Source organism: Kwoniella dejecticola, chromosome 2 (assembly GCF_000512565.2).
Source record: "Kwoniella dejecticola CBS 10117 chromosome 2, complete sequence".
NCBI classification, from domain to species: Eukaryota; Fungi; Basidiomycota; class Tremellomycetes; order Tremellales; family Cryptococcaceae; genus Kwoniella; species Kwoniella dejecticola.
This window is the reverse complement of record NC_089302.1, coordinates 477,744-493,324: the sequence shown is the minus strand read 5'-3', so window position 1 is coordinate 493,324 and position 15,581 is coordinate 477,744. Positions and strand designations below refer to the sequence as shown.

Genomic DNA, 15,581 nt, shown 5'->3' with positions numbered 1-15,581 from the left:
GATGAAGAGTCGAGTGTTGAGATGGTAAGGCAGGTCGAGTGAGGAGAGTGTAGCGCAGTGCGGTGAATGTGGCGTAGTAAAGGAACCGAACCAAGCAAAGTATCAAGAGAGCACGGATCATCAGCAAAGGACTCTTCAACATGGTCTAAATGTTACACTATCATTCCCATTCCACACATGAATAGTCAAGAGGACGAGCCGAGACTTTTCGGTCTTCTGGTGTCATGACAATCCATGACAGTGGTCCAAGCGTCATGATGAAACAGGTACAGCATCATGATTGCAATGTCCGTATTGTATTTCGATCACAACCAGAAATCCCATCTTCCCCCGAATACGCCCACAAGTACCACTTACCTCGGTTCGTCCAGATGATATCTACCCACAAAAGTCCGATGGTGTCTTTCCTTATGAAGTTGACGATGCTGTGTATGGATGTCGGTTGCGTGCTTGAATTGTTTGTTGGATGAGGGACGCGTAAACTGGATCAAGGATTCAAGGATTCAAGCGATCAACGTCTGTTTCCTTGTTCTGACGGTCCTTGTCGCAGCTGATGATGAGTGACTGAGCGAGTGTGGTATTATTGATGATGTCTCTGTATACGATGGTGTGGTGTGTGTGCGAGCTATAGGAATGTATGGTATGTATGATGTCGAAGATCTTCCTACCCAGAAACGTAGTTAGAGGTGTTCTCTATATTTGGAGGAGGGCTTGTTGTGCTACAGTGCATTTAGCGCAGAAACGCAGGGAAAACCCCTTGACCCTGAGACGCAAGAAAACCTCCTTGGCACAAGAGGTGGTGGGTATGTGTGGTGTGATGTGACAGAAATCACACGCGCTCGCTCGCTCACCCTTGAAGTAAAAAAAAAAAACCTCCACGTTCCTGTTCTCTTACCTAACAAGTTCGAGACTTTCCTTCGACTGTTTAGATATTTGGATGTTTGTTCTACTTCGCTGCGTAACGGATACAAAAATAGCTAATTGATCACGCTTCTTGATATATCCGATCAAAAACCATATACAGTAGTACGAATACAAGCATACAGACTCACCATTCACCAAGTATCTACTTCGGATCCCTCTGGAAGAGGAACGAGGGTGACTGACCCATACTGATAAATTAATCTGGAATACTTGGATCTCCTAAAAGCTCAAAGCTTAAATGTATGGTATGACCTCCATGGCATGCTCGGAATGCTCGCGACGCGTGCGATATACCAAGTTGGTATGTTGAGAGTCTGGCTCTCCGTCAATTGCTGGGCTTTGCGAGTATGTCGACGAACACCCACATGCGCTCTAGGTTCTAAACGGACAGAGTATTATAAGAGCAAATGCATCGCATTTGAGCGATAGATTACTGTAGCGCCTGAACCGATAATCCACCAATGCGCATAATGATGTCGATATCAAGGGAAACCGGAATAGCATCATACTCACTTGCGAGGTCGCACTTACTGCTAGAAATGCGACAACGAAGCCCGTTTCGCCCTCGGCCGAACACCGAAGAGTGATAATGTCAGATGAAATTCGCCTTCTTATTCGCAAGTCGCGAAACGGCGTCGAGATGAGATGACCTTTCGGAACCATCTGATTCGTGGCGCTCGTGAGGATTGGACGCTGATCAGCTTATGGGAATCCTCACTGCACGGTACGAGCGAGGTTTATTGCCGTGATCAAGTGAATCCAGTCTCTGCGAGCCAAAGCTACAGCAACATCGCTATTGATCACAATCACTTGGCAGATGGACACCGATCGTGTCGTTTGGAATATCTCGGTCGTTGCGAGCGGTTCATGGAGAGTCGTTGAAGGACACACCTTATGGCATTTCGTCCAATGTGTTGTGATGACCAATGCAAAACAAAAAAAGTCGAATCCGAAGGCAAGAGAGGCTACAGGAGCTACAAGGCCTATAGGAGCGGATCATCCATTGGTGTTCAGCTTGCGGTCACATCTATGTGGTATAACGCACTTTGCTAAATTGACTGAACCCCAGACCATGCTCTTCGAACAAGATGGTCACTCTATTGTCGTACAATCGATCCAAGATCAATAAGTGTATACAGCTGCTCCCGCTCGTCCGTGTTGCCGAGTCTCAGCTTGAGTAAATTTATGCGCAGAATCACCTTCAGAACCTCTCAGAAGCTTGTCGAGTGATCTACAGCCTTGTAACGGCACTCTCAATACATTTTCCATTCTATTGTCATCTGGCAGGTAGATATCTGCTGCCTTTTACATTGTGGAATCGAGCTCTGCTGCGACGATGTACTCACGGTCAGTCCAGTCCGCTTTGAGCCTCCTTTGTCAATAATCATGCTCTCTAGCAAAGTGTTCCGGATAACAGACATTCGAACTCAGGAAGTGGGTTCAACTCCGTTTGATCGGCCGGCAAAGTCTACGACATCCGCATTTAGGATTTATCACCAGCCGCAAATTAAAATCTCCATTGCGTCTCCTGAAATTGGATTCATGTATGCGTGAGATACCCAATCTTCAATCATCTCCAAGAACCTTTCAGCGGGCGCGCCCCGAGGCGAGATGAGAATGATGAATTGCTCTGTTATAAGGGATATGCATGGATGAAGGTTTCTGTAAATAACGAAGAGAGATAACGTTCTACACCCGATACACAAACACCTATGCCTAAACCTAAACCGCTTCGCTCAGCTTGGCTTGGCTAGACTTAGTTTTGGGGGGCCTCCTTGAACGAGATGGCTTGTTCTTCACCCATAGCGGCGATGATGGTGACCATGAGGTCTTTGCCGGCCTCGAAGTCGGCAGTGATTTGTTGGCCGAGTTCAGAGTCGGGGACCTTGACGTCGTCCTTGGAGTTTCCATCACCGTCCATCAAGTTAAGGAATTCCTAAGGTCGAATGGTGAATCAGCGATATGCCCTTTGTCTGTAGTATGGGGAGGGAGGCGAAGGAGAATCGAAGACGAGTGATAAAAGTCAAAGTATTGATTTCGTCCCATACCCCATGTGGAACAAAGATGATGAGATGTGATGAATCAACAACAAGCCGGATATTAGACTGATACTCACGTCTTGAATGTCAAGAAGTTGGTATTCCTGTCTTCTGACATTGGGAACATCCATATTGTGGGTGGAAGGAGAGATATCTTCGAGCTTCTTACCGGTGAAGATCTGCGGAGTGGACAAAACCAAACAAATTTAGCTATTTGTTGCGCAGATTCGACAGGGCTCGAAGAGAAGAAGAGAAGAAGAGAAGAAGAAGAAGAAGAAGAGAAGAAGACATGCTCACATCGGTAGCGACAAGGTGGACTTTGGCGTGACCGTGTTTACCAGTCTTGGAGGTAGACATATCGATGATCTTACAGGGTCTTCCCTTGATGACGACGTGACCGTTCTTTCTGAGAGCGGAACATTGCATGCTGAGGGTGATAAGAGCTGTCAGCAAGACTGAAGAAGAGTATGACTGGAAGCTGAAGAAGAGGGAACTCACGGGAAGGTAAGAGAAGCCCCGGCACCGGTAGCCTCGAAGGTTTCGTGGTGTTCTTCCTCAGCCATTTCTACAAGAGTCAAAAGAGGCAGAAAGTGGGGGAAAGGTTGGTACGTCAGCAAATGCGAACGGTATTACAGAAATTAATATCGATCAGGTAAGACCCTTCGACCAGGACACAGTCGTGTGCGGACGTGCTGATACTCCGTACTCCACAACTGCCTAAATTTCCTTCTCCTCCTTTGCTGGTATCTTCCCCCTTTTGTAACTCTCGAGAATCCTCCAACAACTCCTACCGCGCACAGCGAAGATGGAAAAGCGCTCGCCACTCACTGATTAGTTTTTATTGAAGTAAAGAGAATGTGAGAAGGAGAGGTAAGAAACGGCTTTTTAATGATAATGATAAATTTAAGAAAAACGAAGAGGATCAAAAAGCACGAGTTGTACACGATTAACCTATTGAATAGCAGCAGCGTGTGTATGGTGAGGTGAGTCGTATGGTGCGGTGGTATGGTGGTATGGTGATGTGTTGCCCCTACAACCTATCCTGAGGGTCAATCCAAAAAAATACACTCCAATAATTTTTAGTGGTAGACGGCAATATCCGGAATTAGTGGACTTGGCCGGTGTGGCGTTTACTGCATCCTCGCGTCGTGTGATGAATGATGTCGGTCCATGTACTCATGTCTGTTTACACATTCACGCACTGTTGCTTCTCCATGAAATACCTCATCATGACTAGACACAACATCTAGTCATGCAAAAGCGGAACCAAAGAGATTGAAGACGAAGACCCGAGTCGAGTCAAGAGGCGTCGGTCGACATGTCAGCTCCTTCCCCCGACGCAGTGCTGCATTTGGCAGCATTACATACTTTGGCTCACGCAGGATTCGCCTCCACCTCAAGGGCAGCTTCGGTAACACTCTCGACGGTCCTTGCGAAATATCTGAAGTTGGTAGCTACGACATGTGTCGAGCGAGCGTCGTTAGCTGGAAGAGGGAAAGTAGCTGCTATAGACGTAGTAGACGCACTGGATGATTTGGGGATTAATGTGGATGAATTGATAGATTGGTCGAGTGATCAGAATGGGGATCATTTCGATCCCACTTCAATGGGTAATTTACAGGGTAAGCTGGGACTCTACGACTTGAAGATGGGTTCCAGTATGCTTACTTGTATGAACGGCGTGCCGTACATCAGAGTATCTCAAAGAAGGGTTGGGAGTGGAGGAAGCGATTGCTTCGATGAAGCTTGTTCCGCAAGATGAGCTGGAAGCGGAGGACGACGCAGACGATTCCTCGGAGCCCAAGCAGGGGGGCGCAGATGTAGATATGGAGCAAGGAGAAGGAGAGGGTCACAAGGATGCAAACATGGTCAAAGCGGAGTTGGACGAAGACGCAGATGAAGCTGAAATCAAACCCTTCATCTACCGGCACAAATCCCCCGACTTCTCATGGCTGCCGCCCTTACCCAATACCCACGGATCGAGCTCGGCACCGCAGGATCAGACGCTTCAGAGTGAGCTCAACAACAAGGATCAGACCACGTCCGAATCTGCAGCAATACCAGCACCCACGCAATCAATCGCAGATCGATATCGCCGTCCTATATCTTACGCTTCTTCACAGCTTTCTCAAGCTCATCCATTCCACGATCCTCCTCGTCCTTCTTCCCTTCCCACTCCGTCTCTGCCAGAAGCTCCCACATCCTTGCCGAACCTGATCTCCACTTACGCAGCCATCGCTTCCGACCCTTCTATCGCCCTTCGTCAAACCGATTTGCGCAGACAAGCGACCGAGATCCTCCGCCAATCAATCGCAACTGTCGATTCCTTCTCGCCCACGCCGACCTTGTCCACGCCCATACCGCCCGTTCGGGCAAGCTCAATCGTTCCCTCGCATTCAGATGATATACTACCTCAGAAACTCTTGCCTGTCAATCCGAACGTGAATTCCGGCCTGATCAGTTCCCTGGTCAATCAGATCAACTCGCCTAATTTACCTTATACTTTGAGAGAACGGTTGACCTCCCTCCGTCCGCCGGTAGTGCAGATGAGGAACGACCAGCCGATATTCTATAATAATCCAGTAAGAGGACCGGACGAGCTAGCTCTGCAGAAATTCAAATCTACAACGAAGCCTTCGCATGCGAACGAGAATGACGAGGAAGGAGAAGGCGGAGAAGGCGGTGGGGGTGGGAGCGCAGTGCAGAAGGTGTATTTGAAACAGACTTGGGATAGTGGGAATAGGGGGATAGAAAAGTGGGATAAACCGAATTTACCCCGAGGCAAGAAAGTCATCATTCAGCGGGAAGGCGAAAAACGACCGCGCATGGATCCAGCGGATATACAAAGAAGGGAAGAACGGGAGCGGAGACAATTAGAAGAGGCCAACAATCAGAATCAGAATCAAGGTCAAAAAGTCAAAGTCAATCTCAGGTTACCTAATTTCAACGGGATCGTCAATGGTGGAAGTGCAGAAGTGATGGCAATGGATAGTAAAAGTGACGGGTCGGGAATAGATCCAAATATTCAAAATGGAAATACGAGTCCGAATCCCGATCAAATACCACCCACACCGGGAGCTGGATCCGGGTTAAAGATCAAATTTGGAAATAATCAGAAACTCTCTATATCACCTAGCCCGGCTCCTCCTCATGCTCCTTCTGCATCCGCACCGAACAGCGTCTATCCAGCTTCAGTCAACCCTTATTAGTCGTCAGTCGTCAGTCGTCAGGCGTTGCTCGAATGCGAGGAATGGCGTCACCTTGAAGGGGGAAAGGTGTATATAGTTGTTATTGTGCTTGTTCTTGTTCTCGTCCTTGATCATACTCGTTATCAGTATATGTTGGTTGTATGACCGTATGATTATAAACTATGCATGTCTTCCACAATGTGATCTGCTTTCCAGCTAATCCTGACACACTTTGTACATGCATTTCAACCTGTCTCCTATCTCCTATCTACAACCCATCCACTTTGTCTTGATTGCGATTGGAATATCTACCTAGTTGACCAAAAAAGTTAAATAAAAGTTGAGGTTATAGAGAGAAAAGTGGGATGGATGGGTTGAGGTTGAGAATGCAAATGAAAATGAAAATGCGAATGTAAATCTGACAGGAAACCAAGAAAGGTAGGATAGACGGATTATATCGGTTTGATTATTTGACATATACTCCGTCTGTTTTGTGTTGTTTTGTTGAACATCCCCCGCCCTAATCACACAGATAAACAACAGGCTACTATCCACGTTCACTAGGATCATTCCGCCTCTGATCCAAGGTCTCTATCGTATGTCATTCGACAGACAGCATCGATGCGCTTAGTGGGTTTGAGCGCCGTTTTGCGCACCATCTTGACCTTGTGCTATTTCGCAATTATCGAGTAACGTCAGCTCCGCTAAACATCAATGCATCAAGCACTCGAGAGGTGCGATTTGACTCAGACTCACAATAGTAATTACCCCATCCACCTGCTTGATAGTAGGCAGCGGCGGCAGCAGGGTCCCATTGACCCTGAGCAGCTTGTTGGGCTTGTTGCCCGTCTTGTCCTGGTACAGCTTGCCCTACTTGACCATGGGCGTGAGTATGGGCAGGAGCATGGCCTTGAGGTTGTCCAGGTTGTCCTGGGACACCGGTTTGTCCGTAGTTGTAGCCGCCGTAGTAGTTGTACTGGTTAGGGTATCCCATCTGCTGGTGTTGCTGCGGGCAAGGAGCGTACAGATTAGCTCTGACCATGAAATGCAAAACGTATCAATTGCTACAGCAGATGACCACAGAGTTGGGGACTGTAGGAAGATTGGACTCACCATTGGGTAAGCAGGAGCGTGATGACCTCCCGGAGCACCGCCTTCCGAACCTTTATCTTTACCCCACGAACACTTGATGGGTCTTCCATGGACGAGTTGGTTCTGCAGGTGGGTAATAGCAAGGGCGGCGTTTTGGTGGGTATCGAGTTTGACAAATGCGAATCCCCGATCAGCTTGCATCCTAATTTCGACGATGTAGCCGTAGCCCTGGAAGAGCGGGATCAGGTCGGCTTGAGTAGTGTACGGAATGAGGTTGCCGACGTATACCGTAGTGTTGTACTCTGGGGTTTGCTGAGCGACGGAATCGTATTGAAGCGCTGTTGAACCGAAGTTCGACGGAGCAGGCGATCCACCTCCCATGCCTCCACCATAGCCACCACCGTTGGAGCCCATACCGCCTGGTCCTCTGTTGGAAGCTGTTCCAGTCTGGGTCTTTTGGTTGGCCCAGTTGACTCGGATAGCTCGCGATCCAAGCCATTCACCGTTCATCGTTGCGATAGCTTGTTCAGCGTCTGCCTTTTCTCTGAGACAATAATTACCCAGGATCAGCTGATTAACCTCAGAGGATCACGATAGCTGTATTGACGCTGAAACTCACCGGAAAGACAGGAAACCGTAACCTCTAGATTTACCCGAGTTCATATCCCACATGACTCTCGCTTCGCTCATACTTCCGAATGCCCCAAATGCCTTTCCTAGGACCTCATCATTCACCTCTGGGGATAGATCACCGACGAAGACGTGGAAATGGTGTTGCGTGTCTTCTTTATTTTGATTGCCTTGATGAGCCCAGTTGACCCTGACTTCGGCATCGAAGATCTTCCTTCCGTTCAACGTTTGGAGGGCTTGTTCGGCAGATCGCATATCTGCGTACTCCACAAATCCATAATTCATACCACCATGTTGGAAGTTCTTGTCTTGGATAATCTTCGCTTGCACGACGGGTCCAGCTACAGCGAAGATCTCAGTCAAGATGTAATCTGTGACTCTTGCGGAAAGGTTTCCAACGTATAAGTGGGGTTTCTTGGGCGCTTCGGCGTTTTGACCTGGGACGATACCGTATTGCTGGGCTTGCGCTGAGACGATGCCGCTGGCAGGTTGAGGTTGTCCGATATATTGATCCATTTTTGGTGTAGTCGAGAGAGACTGGGACTTGAATTTAGTCTGAGTTTGGATTGAGAGGAAAATTCGGTCGAGACAACAGATAGATAGAATGAAAAGATATCAGACCCTATGCCCGGAATACACGAGAGAGATGAGACAGAGAGAGAGAGAAGAGAGAAGAAGAGAGAAAGGGAAAAGAGATATAGAGCTTGTGCTTTTCAGGTAGCGTTGAAGAGAAGGGGGAGAGAAGAGACGATGGGATTCCAACATAAAGGAGATGCATGATAGAGCGCAGGCAACAGCAAGCAAGCAAGCGCATTTGACACGATGTATTGGTGCACTGCCACTCTCACGGTAATAGCGGAATAACACCGTATGGTGAGATTGCCTGTGACGCGCTTCATGCCACGTCCATCTCCTGTCAGTGTTACTGTTGTCGTCCACCTTGTCACCTTCGTCATGTTAGAGAAGCTGGAACCCATCTGCTACAGACAAAGCAACTAGCAGCGGACATACCTAAACGACAGCTCCTCAAGCAAGCAAAATGGTGAGTTCGCCTTCCTTCGAGCAGAAAATGACCTGCTGACAGCGACATAGGTTGTCCTCGCTGCCTCCATCTGTACCAGGAGTGGGAAACGTGAGCTACCTCACCCGCTGTCCATGCGAAGCGCCAGCTGACACTCGTCTCATAGCTCTTCTCTCCAGGCAATTCAGACCGATGCCTAGATCCCGAGTAGACGGACTCTTAGCTGCTTTCCCAAAGCTTATTCCCGTTAACTCCCAACATACCACGGTCGAGACCAACGATGTCAGATTCGTCTATCAGCCGTTTGAGGAGCTTTACGTGTTGCTGATCACCAACAAGGGCAGTAACATCTTACAAGTGAGTCAGCTGCGATCTGTGCTGCCATGTGCTGCGAGAATGCGCTGATTCGGCCCGGATGCAGGACATCAAAACCCTCTCTCTCCTCGTCCGCTTAATCTCCTCCCTCACGCCAGCTATGTCCGAACCAGCAATCCTGCACCACGCCTTCGACCTTCTCTGCGCATTCGACGAAGTCGTCTCATTGGGATACAAGGAGAATGTATCGCTCAACCACGTCAGGAATGTATTGGAGGGAGAATCGCACGAGGAGAAAATCCAAGAGATCATCGCTAGGAACAAGGAGGCGGAAGCGAAGGAAGAGCTCAAGAGAAGAGCGAAGCAGCTCGAGATGCAAAGGAGGGAACAACAGCGATTGGCACAGGCCACAGGTGGAGCATCGCGATCAGGATACGGAGGTGGAAGTGGTGGAATGGCAGGTGCTTATTCGAGTGTACCGAGATACGAAGCTCCCCAAACCGAACATCGAACGCCCTCACCATCGATAACTCAGTCCCAGAGCCAGCCGTCCAAACCGAAATTCTCTGGATCAGGTATGAAGCTGGGAAAGAAGGGCGGGAAACAGTCGGATCTTATCAACGCTGCTCTGGGTGGAGAACCTGATGTCGAGGAGGATATCAATTATGGGCAAGCGGAACCGGAGCCTGAATTCCCCGCTGAGACTGAGGTGTCGGCTGATGTTTTGGAGAAGGTCGAGCAGGATAGGTGAGCTGTCATCCCCGCTCAATGAGTCTCAGCTGACAAGGACAAATGTTGATATACGCCTCTCAGCATCCACGTCACGATCAAGGAACAGTTATCCCTTACCCTGCTCCGAGACGGCGGCTTAGAATCGTTCGAATTGAAAGGTGATCTAGATCTGCGAATCACGGATGCCGCTCAGTCGAAGATCAGATTGACATTAGCGCCGAAAGATGCATACTCGGAACTGCAATTCAAGCAACATCCCAATGTCGCCAAGTTTAGCGGAAGCGAAAAGGTCATCGGGCTCAAGGATCCAAGCAGGAGTTTCCCGGTAGGACAAGGTCTAGGTGTGCTTAGATGGAGGATGACCGGTAAAGACGAGAGCCATGTGCCGCTGAACGGTAGGTCCCGTCCTTCAAAACACGATAGAGAGGAAGAGCTGACTCAACAATATGCGTAGTCACTGTCTGGCCTCAACCCCGAGGAGACGGAACGTCTGACGTAGCAGTGGAGTACGAGCTCGAGGCGCAGCATCTAACATTACGAAATGTTGTCATCTCCATCCCTGTCCCGTGAGTCTGTTATGAGGTCCGCACTTGCGCCTGACGATTACTGAGGTCCGTTGCAATTTGTTAGATCCGGCGCATTGCCCTCCGTAACGGGAGAAGCAGATTGGCGACTCTCCGGCAACTCGTTCGTCTGGACAATCGACACGATCGATTCTGAGAACTCGAACGGATCGCTGGAATTCAGATGTCAAGGAGATGCTGATGCTTTCTTCCCTGTTCAAGTTGGATTCGCTGCTTCCGGCTCCCTGGCAGATGTCGAGGTGAGCACCACGCCTGCTGTTGGAGTTCATGAGATACGAGAGTTAAAAGCTAATCACCGCTTGATAGGTCGCAAAAGCAGTATTGATCGAAGACGGCTCGGAACAGGCTTTCTCCCAGGAGAGAATCTTGACCGTCGACAAGTATGAGATCGTGTAGGTGCCGTAGGAACAGAGTATTGGATTGAGTAGAACATTTACGACTTGAGCTCTTGTATATGCATATCTATATGATCACGTCCTGTGCCGCATCGAGCGAAGACTTTGAAGAGGAGGGTGGTATGTGCAGTTCTGGGTCATTTATCGGAAGCTCGACCACCCATCGCATCACTCTAGATCCTTGACCATGATCCAATCGACCCTTTTGAATTTACCATCATTCTCATTATGCACCTCCTTAACCTTTTTAAATCCCATCTTCTCGTAGAACCGTATCCCTCTATAATTCGTCGACAGCACATCCAACTCCATCGTCGTATATCCTCTATCTCTACATATCTCCAACATCGCATTGAACAACTTCGTCGCCAGACCCGATCCTTGCGCAGACGGTAAAAGGTAAAACCGGGATAGGTGAGCTTGTCTACTGAGGCTGAAATCTTCCGGTGGATCTTCGGACGGGGATCTGCTTGGGCCTTCGGGTGTTTGTGATTGCGGGTGCAAGATCTGAATCATCCCCTCCAATTTCCCTCCCCTCTCCACGGGTTCAGCCTCATCTTCAGCGACTAGAAAGGTCCACTTATCGTCCTCCAACACCTTCCGTAAATTGTCCGGCGCAAGTGTAGTTTTGAAATAAGTGGTGAAGAATTCTTCGGTTGCGCCTTCGACGTCCCGGAATGCGGTGTAGAACGATTCTCTCAGAAGGTCCGATAAGGCCGCTGCGTCAGAGGGGTGACTTGGGCGGATGGTGTACCCCATACTGAGTGGTCCTGGTCACTGCTCTGACTATGCGACTGGATTGGACCGTGTCGACACAACCGCAATCACTTCAACGAGATTGTTTTGGCTAACGTAGAAGATGAGTCAAGCGGACGCTGATATCCGAAGTAACCCACATGGTCCGCTTCATACCGTATCACGTCATCACGCTGATCTGCCCACCTTTTACCGCCTGCAATCTGGTTGTGTTGTAACGTTGTAACGGTGATGTACTGTACAACGATGACATGCATATGTAGATGCACGAAGGGGTATCTGCGTACCATGAATTCCAGCCGGACTTGTGGAGCAATGTCTTTATAGACTGAGACCAATGTCCACTCCGAAGCTATGAAGTGATTACAAACACACTACAACATCTTCTCCATGACATCGTCCCGCTGCTTACTACCCCCAATATCAAACACATGTCCGCCCACTATCCTGTATCCCATCTTCTTATAAAACGCCTTTGCTCGTGCATTCTCTTCCCACGCTCCGAGCCAGATCGACTTATATCCCATCCCTCTAGCCTGTGCCTCCGCTTGCTGGATCAAAGCTTTCGCCAACCCCGTTCCGTGCGCCTTGTACGAGAGGTATATACGTTGTAATTCGATAGGTTCGGGTAAGGTCAAGCATGTTTCATATGAATCTTTAGTCAGTTGGACTATCCCAAGTAATTCTTCTTCTTTTTCTCTGGCGTCTGTCGTACTCTTAGGAGAAGAGCCGCTTGAGATTGACATTGAGACCGCCAAAACCCATGTACATTTCGGATTTGTAATATCCCCCCGAATCGCAGAGGGAGATAGGACCTCGTCATTGTATTTGACCAGTTCCTCGGGGGTGCATGAGTGCCCGAATGAACGGCCGAATACCTCTATCATCAGCTCGGAGATTGCTGCTGCGTCGTCTGGTGTTCCATTCCGGATGGTGTATTGCAGCGAGGAGGATGTGGTAGGGGTGGAGGTTCCTGTTGAGGGATCGGCATGAGTTGGTTCGGCTGGTGGATGGGTCATTATGCAGAGTTCGGAGGTATGCTCAGGATGTCTGGATACAAGTGCAGAGTCACTGGTGGTCAGCTGTGTATGATTCAGAAAATAGATACTCGTTGAAGGATGTTGTCTACATCATAATTATATATACATGTTGAGGACATCCAACTTTTGGAGAAAGATACGATGCTGACTCAGATTAGATGCGGCTACAGGTGAAATGCGGCTAAAAAGGACAAAAAGAACAAGTTGACGCGACTTGTTTTTTAGGCAACTCGCTAAAATGCATTATCCGCATCCGCTTGGTCTAGCAAGATCGCAGATCGTTTTATGAATGGGATATGCGAGATGCACAATTGTGTCCCCAGATGGTGCCTGAGCGACGCCAATGTAGCTGCAATACGACGGCGTTGATGGACATAGCACCCTGTTGTTTCAGACACCCGCTACATATGGTATTGAGGAGATGACAACAAGAAATGATCATCAGGATGCGCGAGTTAAACATTGCTGTCCTTCTAGGATCTCCTGTGGTCCAGCATGATGCACGCTTGAAGTGACAGCTTCTCATATGACTACCCAGATCATCGTATCTGTCATGACATACTTCAGAGACAACCTTTTCCTCCGAGTCCGGATGCCGACCCTCCTGGGCGTGGCGGCGATCACCGACATGAACAAAGGACCCTCCTTTTGACGCGCGCGCGCGTCACTGCCGAATGTGGCACTTCGTTATTTTCGCCCAATCGCAAATTCAAATCGTCTTTTCTTCGCATCTCTTCTCCCAATCGTCCTAATTCCTTCGTTTTTAATGCAAAAAGCCTCATTTAAAAAGCTAAGTCACGGCGGGGATCGAACCCGCAATCTTCACCTGTCTCCCGAAAGCATTGTAGGAAGGAAACGCCGTAACCATTAGGCCACGCGACCAAATTTTCACTTCAGCAATCCTCTCCTCTGTGTGCTCTCACTTGCTGGGTCTAGGCAGCACACTGTGCTGCCATTGTCTGGCCTTTGGGAAGCGCCTTTGAACCATTGTGGTATCTGTATTGATGTCTGACCCAATGCTTGGGCATTCTCTCCGTGCGCCTTCCCCTCTCAGACACACTGTCAAGCTTTTGCTTTGCCATGCTGATCATGGTCTAGCATCGAGCGGGGAGGTATCGCCGGCGCCGTCTTGAAGATTGTCCGAAGCAGCATCCGTCGCCAAGTTACGTAGTTTCCGCGACTGTTCCTGTTCCGCCTTTAAATCCTCTTCCCTCATTGATAAGGCCTTCATGCCTTGAAGAAAGTTTTGGACGTCCTGAGCACGGTTCTCGGGTAGCTTCTTGTACCATTCCGCAGATGAAAGCTGCTTCCCTACAAGATGAAATGATCGGAGAAGTGATTCCATGAAGGTGGGCAACTGAGCGCCGAGCTTTCGATACTTGGAAAGGATCGTAGAAAATGGTAAGAGATTAACGAAAGCTTCCCTGTGATCGAGGTCGCTGTTGTGCTCATCCTCCTCGATCCACTTGATGAACAAGTCGTGAAATTCTTCAGTCGCATCCTCAACTACAGGTCTAATCTTTTGGTAAGCCCTTTGCTCAGTCTTCATGCAGATGTCGAAGATTATTTTCATGACTTCTTGGTTGTTCGCTGCATTCCGAGAAATTGTCTTGCGGCCTCGCAGTCGCTTACGGGCGTAGGGATCTTTCGCTGGGGCTGGAGCGGTAGACACAGTGGAGGGTATAGGCTCACTCGTCCAGATGGGTACGTCGTCGACATATGTCGCAATGTCGGCCCCGAACAACTCGTGAGCGAATTCGGGTAGGAACGCTTGGGATCTATGTGAAGTTTGTCGTTATTTGCTCGATAAGCCCAGATACAGTTGGTAGCGGTCTGCGACTGACTTGAGGCGATGCGATGCGTCTGAACACCAATTGGGCGACTTCGTAGATGAATCGACAGCTGGTTGCAATATGTTGGGCAAACCAAGGCGATGATCCTTGCAAGCTGACGCCCTTGACCCTTGAGGGTTCGTCAAGGTACTCGTCTTCAGTCTCGGACCAATCGCCTTCTTGAGGCAGTTCGTGATGGGGATGCCCATAAGAGATACTGAGGAAAGGTAATCGATAGAAGCGGCGGTCGTGGAAGGGAATGATGATTTCGCCCTTGCGTCTCTTCTTCACCTTGATCTTTTTACTATCATCGTCATCCGCGGCTGCAGCATCCCCGGACTGTCGGCGAAGCATGCGTTCTTGAGTTCGGCCTTGAAGTACTCATGTCGCTGGAAACAAATCGTCCAATTCCTCTCAAGTAGGCACGAAACGTAACGAGGGAGAAAATTTTTCAATCCCTGCAGAGCGCTTTGGAGGCCTTCGGATGAAAAGGCAGCTTAGCTACTGCTCCTTGGAAAGGTATCGTCTTGCCTGTCGTATGAGTAAAATACCTGTCGGGAGAATCTCGCGGATCGACTTCTTGGCTGAAAGCGGATGTTGCGTCGTGTTTCCTCTCCCTGGGAGCTTTGAAGGACATTGTATCAGGCGGCGCAGTGTAGTAAATCGTCAAGGCTAGGGCTTGGCCGCGGCTAAGAGTGATACCTTTAATGGGCTTTTCATCGCGTCATCTTCCACATCTGAATCTGCAGTTGCGCCTTGAGGGGAAAGTGTCGGATTCTCAACATGCTGGATATCGGTGTCGGAATCGTCAGAAACATCGCCTGGAGCGTCGACAAGCGTACAAATAGTTTTGATAGTCTCCTTTTTAGTGGCAGGATTGGTGATTGTGATTTTTTTCTTTCTAAAAGATGATGAGAAGAGGGTTAGGCCGATTGATGTAAGTCTTTCGGACGCGCGTACAAATTACATGTCGACTTACTTGGAATTTCTTGATTTTCCCGTGTTTGCTAATTACACCAGGAGAGTATGCTTC

General features: G+C 48.9%; 7 protein-coding genes and 1 non-coding gene across 8 annotated transcripts; 2 read left to right on the top strand and 6 right to left on the bottom strand.

Moving 5' to 3' along the window:
* Positions 1-2,680: 2,680 nt before the first annotated feature.
* I303_101639 (eukaryotic translation initiation factor 5A) lies at positions 2,681-3,526 on the bottom strand (the record flags this gene model as incomplete). Its single annotated transcript, XM_018405570.1, has 4 exons — positions 2,681-2,860; positions 3,041-3,142; positions 3,261-3,390; positions 3,462-3,526. 4 exons carry the CDS (start codon positions 3,524-3,526, stop codon positions 2,681-2,683), a joined length of 477 nt encoding a protein of 158 aa, XP_018265851.1.
* Positions 3,527-4,281: 755 nt separating this feature from the next.
* On the top strand, positions 4,282-6,172 carry I303_101638 (uncharacterized protein; the record flags this gene model as incomplete). The annotated part of the gene is made up of 2 exons (XM_018405571.1): positions 4,282-4,585; positions 4,659-6,172. 2 exons carry the CDS (start codon positions 4,282-4,284, stop codon positions 6,170-6,172), a joined length of 1,818 nt encoding a protein of 605 aa, XP_018265852.1.
* A 606-nt stretch (positions 6,173-6,778) lies between these two features.
* On the bottom strand, positions 6,779-8,389 carry I303_101637 (uncharacterized protein; the record flags this gene model as incomplete). Its single annotated transcript, XM_018405572.1, has 4 exons — positions 6,779-6,822; positions 6,908-7,157; positions 7,265-7,787; positions 7,863-8,389. The coding sequence occupies 4 exons, from the start codon at positions 8,387-8,389 to the stop codon at positions 6,779-6,781; spliced, it is 1,344 nt and encodes a 447-aa protein (XP_018265853.1).
* Positions 8,390-8,912: 523 nt separating this feature from the next.
* On the top strand, positions 8,913-10,921 carry I303_101636 (uncharacterized protein; the record flags this gene model as incomplete). Its single annotated transcript, XM_018405573.2, has 8 exons — positions 8,913-8,915; positions 8,966-9,005; positions 9,061-9,251; positions 9,316-9,956; positions 10,023-10,336; positions 10,396-10,507; positions 10,572-10,764; positions 10,832-10,921. The coding sequence occupies 8 exons, from the start codon at positions 8,913-8,915 to the stop codon at positions 10,919-10,921; spliced, it is 1,584 nt and encodes a 527-aa protein (XP_018265854.2).
* Positions 10,922-11,088: 167 nt separating this feature from the next.
* I303_101635 (uncharacterized protein) lies at positions 11,089-11,679 on the bottom strand (the record flags this gene model as incomplete). The annotated part of the gene is made up of 1 exon (XM_018405574.1): positions 11,089-11,679. One exon carries the CDS (start codon positions 11,677-11,679, stop codon positions 11,089-11,091), a length of 591 nt encoding a protein of 196 aa, XP_018265855.1.
* Positions 11,680-12,050: 371 nt separating this feature from the next.
* I303_101634 (uncharacterized protein) lies at positions 12,051-12,695 on the bottom strand (the record flags this gene model as incomplete). The annotated part of the gene is made up of 1 exon (XM_018405575.1): positions 12,051-12,695. One exon carries the CDS (start codon positions 12,693-12,695, stop codon positions 12,051-12,053), a length of 645 nt encoding a protein of 214 aa, XP_018265856.1.
* An 813-nt stretch (positions 12,696-13,508) lies between these two features.
* On the bottom strand, positions 13,509-13,598 carry I303_101633. The gene has a single exon. It is a non-coding gene; the product is annotated as a tRNA-Arg (tRNA).
* Positions 13,599-13,803: 205 nt separating this feature from the next.
* On the bottom strand, positions 13,804-14,902 carry I303_101632 (uncharacterized protein; the record flags this gene model as incomplete). Its single annotated transcript, XM_018405576.1, has 2 exons — positions 13,804-14,494; positions 14,586-14,902. 2 exons carry the CDS (start codon positions 14,900-14,902, stop codon positions 13,804-13,806), a joined length of 1,008 nt encoding a protein of 335 aa, XP_018265857.1.
* Between the last annotated feature and the right edge of the window lie 679 nt (positions 14,903-15,581).